Source organism: Salvia hispanica, chromosome 4 (assembly GCF_029641045.1).
Source record: "Salvia hispanica isolate PSC_SH4W2 chromosome 4, Shi_PSC_v1, whole genome shotgun sequence".
Classification (NCBI taxonomy): domain Eukaryota; kingdom Viridiplantae; phylum Streptophyta; class Magnoliopsida; order Lamiales; family Lamiaceae; genus Salvia; species Salvia hispanica.
Genome location: NC_142695.1, coordinates 35211356 through 35224288, shown reverse-complemented (window position 1 = coordinate 35224288; position 12933 = coordinate 35211356). Strand labels below are relative to the sequence as shown.

At 34.8% G+C, this 12933-nt stretch overlaps 2 protein-coding genes across 4 annotated transcripts; both read right to left on the bottom strand.

Moving 5' to 3' along the window:
- Positions 1 to 52: 52 nt before the first annotated feature.
- LOC125197542 (uncharacterized) lies at positions 53 to 3304 on the bottom strand. Of its 3 annotated transcripts, none has more exons than XM_048096307.2 (5): positions 2891 to 3301; positions 1423 to 2323; positions 1205 to 1318; positions 789 to 946; positions 53 to 424 (listed from the first exon to the last, which is right to left on the bottom strand). In XM_048096307.2, exons 1-5 carry the CDS (start codon positions 3020 to 3022, stop codon positions 146 to 148), a joined length of 1584 nt encoding a protein of 527 aa, XP_047952264.1. In that variant the 5' UTR covers positions 3023 to 3301; the 3' UTR covers positions 53 to 145. The 3 variants fall into 3 exon arrangements, with proteins under 3 accessions (XP_047952264.1, XP_047952266.1, XP_047952265.1); XM_048096309.2 differs by having other exon boundaries at positions 76 to 424; positions 1528 to 2323; positions 2891 to 3304; XM_048096308.2 differs by having other exon boundaries at positions 76 to 424; positions 1205 to 1315; positions 2891 to 3303.
- A 724-nt stretch (positions 3305 to 4028) lies between these two features.
- Positions 4029 to 5676, bottom strand: LOC125192475 (GDSL esterase/lipase At3g48460-like). The gene is made up of 2 exons (XM_048090061.2): positions 5026 to 5676; positions 4029 to 4629 (listed from the first exon to the last, which is right to left on the bottom strand). The coding sequence occupies exons 1-2, from the start codon at positions 5674 to 5676 to the stop codon at positions 4120 to 4122; spliced, it is 1161 nt and encodes a 386-aa protein (XP_047946018.1). The 3' UTR covers positions 4029 to 4119.
- Positions 5677 to 12933: the final 7257 nt, after the last annotated feature.

The following is a 12933-nucleotide window of genomic DNA, read 5'->3' as shown; positions in this document are numbered from 1 at the left end:
CGTACAGTTGGTTCATAAAATAAAATAAAAAAATACGTCTTCACTCTTCAGCTTGTAAGGATGAGACTGAATATATCACTTGGCTAAAATAATAGTGCTAGTATTAAAAATGGTCCAATAGTAGTAGTAGGAAATCGCAATTTAATTAATCAGATCCATGAGTAACAATGACTCTGAAAACGGCATTTGCAATATTCTCTTCAACTTGAAACCTGCATTTGTCTCCAGGCTTAATGCTGTTTCGCTTGCAGAATTCAGTCCAGTTAGCAGTCAATGCTCCGCCACCAACATATTCACGGTACACAACTGGCCATAGCCCTCCAACCGAGCCTCTCAGATATATAATCATCGGAGCTTTCATTCTCTGGGGTTTAATCATTCTCAATCTCCTTGTTCGAGCTAATACAATCTTTACTGGCACCTCCTACATCAAACACAGCAGAGAGTTAATTGAATATGCCAAACATAAATTTAGATTCATAATATAACAGAGATGATCTGTTAATTAACACTTCTAAATACTCATCTAATATCTATGTGCCATTTGGCATGGTTTTCAGCAACCCAACATAAGGGGCTCATTTAAGAATATGGAGTAGTATGCAGATTGCAAATGAAGAAATATTGATAAGACCAGTATGTGCATCTTTTACTATCTTCTATCAATCATATTTAGCAGCAAACTGGGGAGAAGCCATGAGGCCAAGTCATCGATGATTTCACATGGGATATGATTAGCAATCTGCAATCAATCAAAAAAAAAAGAAAGGGTAACAAAAACAAAGTACCAGGTATGGTTGGCTTTCTATCTGAGCTGAAAATGGACAGATTGAAATCGGATTGGTAGTATCCAATTGGCCTGTTTCATATGGCAGATCAGGTTCAACTTTTACTATCGGTGGAATAATCATCTGGGGTTGGTTCCACATAGCAGATGGTTCCTCTCCTGCATCTCATGAAAAAACGTACAGACAGTTAATGAGTTTGACATAGATGTGTTCTTCAAAACTTGCTTCAAAGCACCCACATAGAACATATATGCAAATATATAAACAACACAACTAAGTTCAAAATGAAACACAATTTAGTCCTTAATAGCATGCAGTCCTATATACCATTATTAAACCATCAAATGCAACTTAAGACATCTCTTCATAAAATAAGACAGACTTCATTTCTCTAGAAAGTGATCCGGAGGACAAACCTAATGGATCTTTGACATTTGAACTGGGGTTGGAAAATATGCTTTTTACCTCCCTTTCGACAATCTTAGTACTCCCCGTCGAAGGATATACGCTAATGGATTCCAGTTTGTCTACTGCAAAAGATATCACTGGTTAATGAAAAACATAATAAGACATTAGTTGCATATTAAGATGTTAAAAAACAGAATGATCTGAGTCACAGCACAAGTTTCCGTACCATCTTGGAAACTACAAACATTATCCGAAACGCACTTCTTCATTTCACTTTTATCAGAAGGATTCTCATAGAACTTGGTTGTTAAACCATCACCAGAATGCCTACCTGCCTCATGTGAAAGAGGAGCCACTTGAGTGTCATCCATATCCATTTTCTTTCTAATCTCATCTGCAATTTCTCTCTTGGTCACAACCACTTGAGCATCCTCTGCAGTTGTCTTAGTCTTCTCCACCTCATCACCTCCTGCTGGGTTGGTCAGTTTCAGAACCCGATTACAAGAAATGGATAATTCTGGGCCTGATGCATTATCTAAGTTGGCATAATGCTGTTCAGTTTCAGCAAGAGGGTCTAACATTGTGATTGCACCTCCCTCACACTTGCTTGCATCAGATGTTCTGTTTTCTATCTCAAAGCTCAAGTCATATAAGGAAATCCTATGTTCTTCATGATACCAATCATTTTTGTTAATCATACAGATTGGATCAACATTGTCCTCAGGTATGGGAACAAGTTTTGAGACCCCCAAGCCATCATTTTCAACCTCAATCTTCGGTTTGCAGTTCCGAAATTCATCTCTAGGGGCCAGGATAAATTCATCTTCTGAAGCTATTCCATGATCTCTCCTACGCTTTTTGCTCCGTCTGTCAAAGTTTGTTCTCTCACGACCACTTGTTCCAAAAATTCGAACAGTAAAATGGCTTCCCTCTATGTACTGAAATGTCACTAATTCTCCTACTTTGAGTCCATGGTCTACAAAAAACTTTTCCCAGCCCCTTTCAAATGCAAGAGAACCATTAACGAGAGACATCGTTACAGACCATCTCTGCCCACTTACATCCTCAATTTGAGTTTCCTGAGTAGTCAAGTGCTTCATTAATCTTGCAGACCCCGGAGGCAAGCACTGCAAAAGTGTTGGAAATTTTATTGTTCATTTCAACAAAAAGCTAACATTCAAAAGATAATATATGGGCAGTACAAAAAGGGAAGCTAGTGTAAAACAACAGAATACACCTAAAAAAAAGTCAAAACCTCCAAATTAATTTACACCAAAGAATTTGCCCGGTGAAAATGGCCCTCAAAATTAAGTTTTTGGAGTTCTATATTGGTTTATGGAATTTTACATGCCCGCCCATTTTTTTTTTGGTGTCATCCTTGCTATTTACAAGGGTTTTGGTGTGAATAAAGCATAAAAAATGACAAGATCCACAGCTGATTGAATTATTCATAACGTTAATATTTTACAATCCTATCAAATTCATTAAAATTACTTATAGAGCTGATAAAAGAGTCGAGACTGCAATCAAGGGCGGAATATTTAAACATAATGATCTGACACAGAGCACAAACCCTAACATTAAAAAATATCACAAAATTACCAGAAAACAAAAACAGAGTAAGAAGGAGAAGGAAGATAGTAGTAAGTGAGAGAGAGAGAGAGAGAGAGAGAGAGGGGTTTTGGTCTTAGTACCAAAAAATGAGAGCAGTTGTTGCCGAACATGATCTTGAAGAATCGATCGACAGGCAAAAATCCTCCGAGCGCTCCGTGAGATCTCTCGCATTTTAAGAGGCAGTCAACACATGCTATGCCTCTTGAAACCATCTTCTTCTAAAACTGGTCTGTTAAATTGTTAACTAACCTAAGCTAAGCCAAGCCACTACTACTACTACCACCCAACCAACATCCTACTTTTCGCACAGTTGAATTCTTACGTAAAACAAAATTCTCACCGTTTTCCGAGCTGTCAGCGCTGTGATTGAATTGAATTGCAGGGAAGAAGATGGTGGTGAAATTGAGGAGTAAACGGTGAAGGTAAAAGTTAATTTTGTGCTTCTTTTATCATTTTGGGTGGAAATCAAACCATCTAAATTTGGTAACATCATTTATTATTATAGGTTAAATCTTTGATAGTACATACTAGTATAAAGGGGCTCATATCCAACTAGACATGCACATTAATGAAGTTATTTTAGTAGATGTTCATTAGACTATTTTTATGAGAAATTGCATAATCTTTAAATATGGAAATTAGTAGTACTACTTTTTGCCTCTTGTTCAAAATATATGCACAATCGGCATAATTTCATTTTTATTTTCATTTTAAGCTACCGATTATATTATATGCATTAAAAGTAATTATGGTCATACTTTTGTTGTGTGGAGTTTTCAATAATATATTCCATAAGTACATAAATATATAAGAAAAAGAAAATTATACTCACAAAATAATATTGGCCTCCTATATACTCATAATATATTGCATAATACTAATATCTTCTATGTACTCATTATCTTTTGGTGGCATTGACAAATATAATCATACAACACTTTATTAGTATTGATCTATGTAAATAATTGAAATATTTGCACGAAACAAAAGTGTTACCATAATTTTATTATTTTTTTAATGCATATAAATGTATTAATCCTTATATAGTAGCTTAATATGAAAATAAAAATCAAATTATGCCTATATTATTAAGTATGTACAAAAATTATGAATAAGAGCCAAAAAAATAATGGTAATTTCTATATTTAAAGATTATGCAATATTCCATTAAAAAATAAAATTGAAGGTAGAATAAAAATGGTAGAATTGGATCAGATCTTCAAAGATCTTGATATAAGAGATCGCATACAACAAACAGTTTCAAGTTTCAACAAAGCCAAATATGCAGAAAAAAACTTATCAAGCAAGTTCAATTGGATTGAATTTTTTTGGTGATCAAATAGTGAAAGGGAGGGTTGCAATAGGTTCCATTGAGAAAAGAATCAGCCATGAGCTTGTACACAGCCTCGGTGAAGTGAGCTCCATCCCAGTTGATGTACTTTGCAGGTTGATCGCACGAGGCGGCGGCGGAGGAGGAGCCGCACGTGTTGAAGACGTCGAAGTTGTAGGCGCCGCCGCCATAGCCGCAGCAGGCCTTGTACCGCTCTTCGAATCCGTGTTTTGCTGCATTCTTCAGTAGCGCGAGGTGCGCGTTGTAGTAGTCTGCGTAGAGGATGACTGACTCAGGGTTCTGTTTCCTCAAGGTGCTTAGTTGGCCTTGGAGGGCCGCGTTGTGCGTGGATGCGTGGCGGTTCGCGCTGGCGACGCAGCCCGCGGCGTCTCTGTCGTCGGCGGAGGAGAGTGAGAAGGAATATGTTATGCACCCGATTGGTGGAAGTCCTTGCACTACTATGTACTTTGCTCCCTTCTTCATTATTTCCTGACAAAATATAAACAATTTTACTAATCTGAATTTACCGACCTCGGTAATTACACACATATTACTAATGAAAATTGTGTTACCAACGGAATTTACTATTGAATGCCCATAGGCCAAAGCTAAAAGAATTACGGACGTGTAAACTACCAATGCAAAATATTTCACACTACAAAAAAATTCGGATTACTGACAGATGGCAATCCCTCAGTAATTACAGACAGATTACCGATGGAAACTGTGTTACCCACGGAATGCCCATAGTCCAAAGCTAAAAACATTAATGACATATAAATTATCGACGAAAATTTTCCATCGGTAACACTGTTTATCAACGGAAAAATAGGAATTACCGACAGAAATTTCCCTCGGTAAAGTTGATGTTATTGGTAGTGTTACCTGTAAGAAGCCAATGACGCTATTTATGGAAAGAACTTGGATAGTTTTTCTAGAGAGAGAAGATCCAAGGATACTAGTGTAATCATTGGCTCCAATTTCGCCAACCCAAATCAAGGCATCACCTAGGGCAGCCTTGCACTCTCTAGGGGTAGTATGGGAATCCTTGCACCCTTCACTTTCCAAGATCTTGTTGAACCAAACAAGTTGAGTTTGGAGGGACTGAGGTACGAGGTTGAATGTGATGTTGTTCTTCAAGAAGAAGCCGTGCCTGATTGCGGTGGCACCGCCCACGGCAAAGTTGACGCCGTGAGAGCGGTCGGCCTTAGGGTTGCGATAGGGGGGCACGAAGGGCAGGGATTGGGCTTGGGCCACAAAGTCAAGGACGATGCGGCCGTCCGAGTATCTATTGGTGGGGTGGTGGAAGAAGGTGACTCCGTAAGGAGGATTTGAGACATGGTTGAAGGCTGTGGGGCCGGTGGAGGTCTTGGTGTTTCCGGTGTCAGTGTAGGAGTCGCCGAAGGCGTAGATTCTCTTGAAAGGGGAAGGGGAGGAGGATGCTTGGGAGTAGGATGAGAGGAGGATAAAAATAAGGGTGATGATGAGGCTCATTTGACATGTGAAATTTGTGAACAAGATTTTGGAAGTAGACATTTTTTGGGGGGAGAGGGACAGTTTGAGATGATGTATTATAGGAGTATCTTGATTTCTTATACTATTATATAAGGAAAGAAGAAATGTTAGCTGCATGTACAAATGCCACAAATTGCATGTTGAGTGTTTCATGAAAGAGGGACATTTAGAAAGTTGAAGGGAGTTGTGTAATTAAAGAAGTTCTAGGTCACGGTTGATGTGTGTGCATTGTGTATGTTTTTTCAATTTTTAACTTATCATACAGGGATCCCATGTCTATATTTCATTAATCAATAAGCATCGATTAGTTCATTTCTCATTTTCAGTTAATTGTTTGTTTGTGTCTATGTTTGTTTTGTTTGCTGTATCGCATTTTGAACACTACAAAAAAACTTGTCAATTTCTAGAGTATATTTCCACTACTAAATGCCTCGATTTCGTTACTAATACTACTATTACTAAGCAAATCGACACTATTGTACTAATATCGTTAGTTTAGTCACTGCCAAAATGTTTGTATCGGATTCAGTCCGCTGCTAAATATTGACATCGGAATACAATCAAAAACCGATTGAAATTTAGTAAGAAATCAAACCAACATACTCCCTCCGTCCCCGAATAAGAGTTACTAATTTCCATTTTGGTCCGTCCCCAATTAAGAGTAGCATTTCACTTTTACCATAAATGGTAAGTAGGTCCCACATTCTATTAACTCATTTCACTCACATTTTATTATAAAATCAATATAAAAAAGTGGGTCTCACATTCCACTAACTTTTTCAATCAACTTTTCTGTACATTTCTTAAAACTCGTGCCCGATCAAAGTGCTACTTCTAATGGGAGACGAAGGGAGTACTTTATTAGTAGTACTATATAGCGCCCGACCTAACTACACAATCAATAGACACTTGGAAAATCCAAATTAAACTTGTTACAACCCCTAAAAAAAGAAATTATGGTTATGAAATCAAAATTAATGTATAGCCACATATCAAATCAAATCTCTTTTTTTTTACCGGAAGCGTAGCTAGAATTTAAAGTAGATCTAAAATAATCATCTATGGAGTGAGTCATCATCATATATAGATCTCACAAGAAAGTGTCGAAGATAACTATGACCATATTAATTTTCTTTCGATTCTGTGAATAATTAGAATATGTAGCAGTATAATATATCGAAGAAACTATATATACAAGAAAAAAAAGTATTTGTACGAAATATATAGCCGAATAATCTCTAAATAAAATCCATTGATCTAAAAAATTATAGTACTATAAGTCGTGTGCAGAGAGTTTTGAAATTGTGCATCAATTTAACTAAACAAATAATGAGCGGACAAATTGAATTAGAAATGAACTGTCCCAGCTATACAATTGCATAAGAAGATAAGAGCACTGTGGGACTTGCATTTATTAGTTAGTGAAACCACTTCAACGGTTTACCCCTCTCTCTGTCTCTCGAATTTTATATGTGATCTTCCATCTCTTTTGGACATATAATTATAACTAATGTGTATCTAGAATGCTGCTACTCCGGCATTTCATTTTCTGCAAAATATCGTTTTAAAAAAAATAATAATAAATACTTAGAGTGGAGCGGGATGATTATTTAATTGAATTTAAACTAAAATGATAAATTGGGATTATGGTGGAGCAAATGAGCTGCAAAGACAAAGCTACTGAAGATACTTAAAGAATTGTATCAGAGCACATAACAAATCCACGAATTCTATGAGTTTAGCTATCCATGGACAAATTGCGTAAATCAAATAAGTAGAAAGATATGGTAAACAATAGACTCGCTTAACACAAATAAATATATAGATATGTAAAACAGTAGAATGCTCAAAGAGTCATACATCAAGTTTCGAGGTTCCTTATATAGATGGGAAGAGTTCCAGCTTAATTAAACCAAGACTTGTTTAGAATAAATAAGTCGAATGATATGGTAAAACAATAGATTTGTGTGTTTTATGACCTTGTGGAATGCTCCAAGAGATGAAAATCAAGTTTTGGGTCAGATCCGTGCTCCACGTCGTTCCAGTGTTTCGTTGGTTTCGCAGGTTGCGAATAAACATGTCCTAAGGTATTCTCTGGACTTGGGTGCATTCTAGTGGGTCATTGGATTAGTGGACGTGCGAAGTTAGCGGGTCACTAGCAAGTCTACGGACTCTCGGATGCATTCCAATGGGTCGCTAGGTTGGCAGGCGTGCGAAATCAGCGAGTCGCTGACTTGACTCGGCTACTCCAAAATGTCTCCATGCGAACCTAACAGATCGCTAGGTTGTACTTGTTCGTTGTTTAAACTCTAACTCTGCACCTTGTATTCAAAAACCAATTTTTACCTCATTTGCTATAAAAACTCACAGAATGGTCAAATTACCAATTTATAGGATGGTAGTACATAAATATTAACCTTACATGCAATAAGCTATCAATTCATACCAATTATAATCCTAAAAATATGCAAAATCTGTGCGGATCAGATGTTGTCAAGAACATCTAAAACTCAATGTTGATTCGCATTTGAATCAATATATATCATTACCCACATCATTTTTCCTTCCAAAATATCATTTTGTTAAGAAACATCATTCATAAAAAACAAAACACAAATTTTCAGTTCGATATAATATATCGTCACTGTTGAATTCCAACATCATTTTTCTTTCATTACAATATGATTTTATTAAGAAACATAGTATTATAAATCACAGAAAAATAATACTATCAATTTTTAGCTTTTCATATAATATCATGCAACGGATTTTGTTTGGATTCTCATAAAATAATGTTTTTTTAAATAAATAATTGAAATTAATAAAGTTATGTCAAATTTTAAAATTTAAGTTAAGTTTCACTACTACCACCACTACTACTACAGATGAGATTTCAGTATCCATAAAACAAATTGCTTGATTGAAGAAATACTTGAGTAAGTTTGTTGAGAAAACCCAGGCTCTAGGGGGGAATTGGAAGCATATGTATTTAAACTAATAAATTACACTAGTATTACTCCCTCTGTCTCATGTTACTTGAGTCATTTCTTTTTTGCACTCGTTTTAGAAAAATAATAATAAATAGTTAAAGTGGAGAGAAAGAAAAGTAAGAGAGAGAATAATGTAGAGAAGAGTCTTAACTATAGTATTCTCTTTTTTACTTTATTTTTTCTCCACTTTAACTGTTTATTATTATTTTTTTAAAACGAGTGCGAAAAAGAAGTGACTCAAGTAACGTGAGACGGAGGGAGTATTATTTTTTTAAATTGATTGTTACTTATATACAATTATAAAAAAAGTAAAAATGATTTATTAAAGAACTATTTTTCGATTATTATTATAATGACATGATTAGTAGTGCACTACAAAAAAAAGGCTATTTACCGAGCACCCACTACAAGAAAAAAGAGGTCTAAGGACGCTTTTTTGGTTAATTAAGGACACTTTTTTGTGTTATTAAATATATCACCGATGCTTTAAAAAGTGTCCTTATTGTGAGCGTGCAAAAACTAATTAAGGACGCTTATAGCTAGCGTCGGTGAATTAATTTTTGGGACGCTTTTGACATGCATCAAAAAGCAGGAATTAGTGACGGAATACCCGTCAGTAAATCTATATATCCGCAGTAACTGATTAATGACAGATTTCTGATGGATTAGCTCAGATGTAAAAAACTACTTAGTTACTAAACCTCAAATTTTATTATAACGAAATATTCCGTCACTAATATTAATCCATTTTGTAAAAATTTATTACTGACGAAAATCCGTCACTAATATTTATCCATTTTCGAAAAAAAATCTCAAATTTTATTTACTAATTTATAAATTTATTGATTAACAATTAAGAAACATTCACTGATACAATATTTGATTAGTTGAAACACTCTTCTCCCTCGCGATAAGTAAATTACAACTTCATTAAGAGTAAATCGAGATTGGAAGGACATTATGCACCTTCTTTGCTTGATAAAATCTCTACCAACTCTCTCCATACTTCCAATTATCATTGAGCAAAGCTTGTGCATAGATCTGAAAATCTGATATTCATGTATCAAACAACTCCTACTTAGTTATATTACACTATAACATTAACCAAAACAGAGTACCTCGCTGACTTCATCTTCAGAATTCATGTATCAGAATTCCTTGTGCTGTAAATTAAGCGAAACTTAAAAATGTAAATTAAGAATGTAAACTGAGCCATGACATATAATTCATTAGGAATGTGAATTAAAAAACCTTCAGGAAAGAATGCTATAGAACAATAAAGAAAGGGCAGACTTATTTAGAAAGAGAGATAATAACATGGTATTGGAGATTACCTTTCATGTGAAATTATAAAATATTCAGAGGAAACCGGAACAATATTTCCTTGTTTTGAAGATCATGCATACTGCAAGGTGATCATACCATTTCAAATCAAAGACTAGAATACAAATATGATTATGATAGTCAAACCAATTTCGTATTTGCATACAACCACAAAGAATGGAATTGCTTATACTACTAGAGTCACATTAGTTTCTACGATTCAATTTGTTGCAAATTAGGAAATGAATCTTACCGAGTACAACAAATATCATACCTTTGCTAGTTTTTATAAGTCATGAGTTTCAATCATTCCTGCTTCTCGGTTCCTTAGGATGCAGGCTCCACTAAACCCTATTAATACATTCTTAGTCAGGCTTTAAAGATTCCCCTTTTCTTTTCATTTTCTCAAAATTCCATGGACGAGGTCATAACTTCCCTGAATTCTGCATTACCTTGAAAAGAACCAACAGCAAGAATCAACTGCATAATAAAGAGACCATGCACTGTACATATATTAAGAACATTGCAAATTGTTAATTTGTATACTTGGAGACATCTTCCAAGTACCTACATATTTCTGGGCAGCCATAAAAGCGGTAAAAGTTACCTCAATTTACACAAACACAATCAAAAGTACCTACAGAAAAGACTGATGGTTAGAAGCTTAGAAGCATGAAAGTGAAGGTACAAATCATGAAAGTGAAGGTGCAAAATATTAGAGTCATGAAAGTGAAGGTGCAAAAGTTTCCTTTACTATAACACCAGTATTAGGGAGCATGAATTTCATGAATTGCCTAGCATCATCACATATCTGGAGGAAAGGAATAAACTTTTGTATCAGATTCTTATAAAACAACTACAATTAAAACGCTACACAGTTCCTACAAGATATAATGCTGACTCAAATCCAAAAATCAATCCTTATTCTCTTGAGTCACAATAGCAGCCCTTATACTGTTATTCTTAACACTCAATATCAAGGCAGAAAGTGGATCAGTGTTGAACACTCCTCCTCCACATTTTCATCTGCAAAACTTGTCCAAGGTAAACCAAAAAAGTTACCAACTGCCAAAAAAGTTTTAAAAAAATTAAAAAAAAAACAGCTGAAACCATGTCATAAAGGATTGCAACTTACGAGAGCATCTTCTTCCATTGGAAGACTGTAAAAGAAAATAAATTACAAAAGTATTAAAAAATAGTTGCAACAAAAAATTCGATGATCTAGAAAGCTTTTCAATTAGACATTATAGTTAATTTATTGAAACTAAACATCGAGATAAAATTGGATATTTTCAACTGCCACTAAAATTTTTTAAAATGTAGGACAAATCCTGAGAGGATTCAAATTCATGAACAAAGCTCCAAATTACAGGATGCAGCCGGATTAGAACTCTAACAACAATTCAACAAATTATTCTAAAAATCAATATGTGCAAAAAGGAAATCGAAACAAACAGAGAAAATCCCCTACGGAAATCCTAAATCAACCAAGTTAGCATATATCATACAAAAAGTTTGACTAGTATTTCAAATTAGTACATTCTGTTAAAAAACCACTACCACCGTTACTTTTATCTTGTTTTTTATGCTGTTCTTTCCAAAATTATTTCTTACAGATATTATTTCTTCAAATAATACCTCGTGCATTGTCATATAGGCATCTTATCACACAACAAATATGCAAATAATTGCAGTTAATCTATATAAATAATTTTCAATGAGTTTTTCATCCTCCCTAAGTGAACGCATGCACAAACAATTCCACCCTATCTTTGATAACGTATATAAGCCATATATTATACTATATATTTCAGTGAATGATTCATCTCCTTCTAGCTGAACCATGTAATTTTTTCTATTTCCTTTATCCTATTCTTAATTGGTTTTAGCCTCTTTTTTTTCACAGACAAACACACATAGATTCAATCTCTTTCTCCAAAAGAAATAGTAAAATAAAAATGAATGTGTTGTTGCAACTATAGTAGCTAGTTTTTGGATGACTTGCAGCACCGAAATGACCTTCTTCCACCCCAATTTCGTTATGCAAACTCCTCATAAAGATACTTATATGTATAAATCATATTTTTAGATGATAATTTTAGAATGAATAAGATGAAAAATAAGATAAAGAAATCGTATTAATGGTTTTTAACGGAATGTACTAATTTTAAGTACTAATTAAACTTTATGTATGACATACGATAACTTAAATCTTTTTGTGTTAATTTGAAACATTGATGAAACATTTTGTATTAATGATATAATTACCACACAATTTTATCATTTTATGCCCGTTCGATTTATTTTAAAATAAGGCCATTTTTTAGCAAAAATTACTCATTTATATTTTTAAAATAAGACCTTTATTGATTTAAAGGCATATGTGCCGCATGCTCAAACCATGACCTGGAACCAGTGGCAGATCTAGGGGGAAGGAGGGGGCGGCCGCCCCCTCCGCGCGACTATTTTCCCCTTATCGGGACATAAAATTACCATGTTCGCCCCTTCCGTTTGCCTACAGCATCGCCCGGAACAACGAAAAAAATAGTCATATCCGCACTAAATCAAGCTACTACTATATATTCCGCCCCCTCCGTTTTCGGATCCTAGATCCGCCACTGCCCGGAACGCTCAAGAGCTAAAGCACAACGTTGTGGCTTGAGCACACTAGTGTTACACGTTGTTGTGTGTTTGACCATGTTTGGCGGGTCATTCGTTATGTCATTCATATTTTGCGTCACACGACATTATAAAAAAATGTTTTAAAAAATAAAGTATTATAAAATAAATACCAATTTGCCTAATGGATACTAAATAAACCAACAACAATTCCCTTTCTCTTCTTTTAATATTTTTCTTCTATAAATACAATTCCATTACTCCAATATGATCGATTTCGATATGATCTAGCTGGAAAATTTTGGGCACGTTTCGATCCTCTTGATTATGTTATTTGTTAGTATTT

Bases quoted from the DNA above. Each gene is read 5' to 3' on its own strand.
- LOC125197542 (XM_048096307.2), bottom strand. From the start codon at position 3,022: ATGGTTTCAAGAGGCATAGCATGTGTTGACTGCCTCTTAAAATGCGAG. The intron at 2,324-2,890 runs GTACTAAGACCA...ACACTTTTGCAG, and splicing joins ACAACTGCTCTCATTTTTTG to TGCTTGCCTCCGGGGTCTGC. The intron at 1,319-1,422 runs GTACGGAAACTT...TATCTTTTGCAG, and splicing joins TGTTTGTAGTTTCCAAGATG to TAGACAAACTGGAATCCATT.
- LOC125192475 (XM_048090061.2), bottom strand. From the start codon at position 5,676: ATGTCTACTTCCAAAATCTTGTTCACAAATTTCACATGTCAAATGAGC. The intron at 4,630-5,025 runs GTAACACTACCA...ATATTTTGTCAG, and splicing joins GCGTCATTGGCTTCTTACAG to GAAATAATGAAGAAGGGAGC.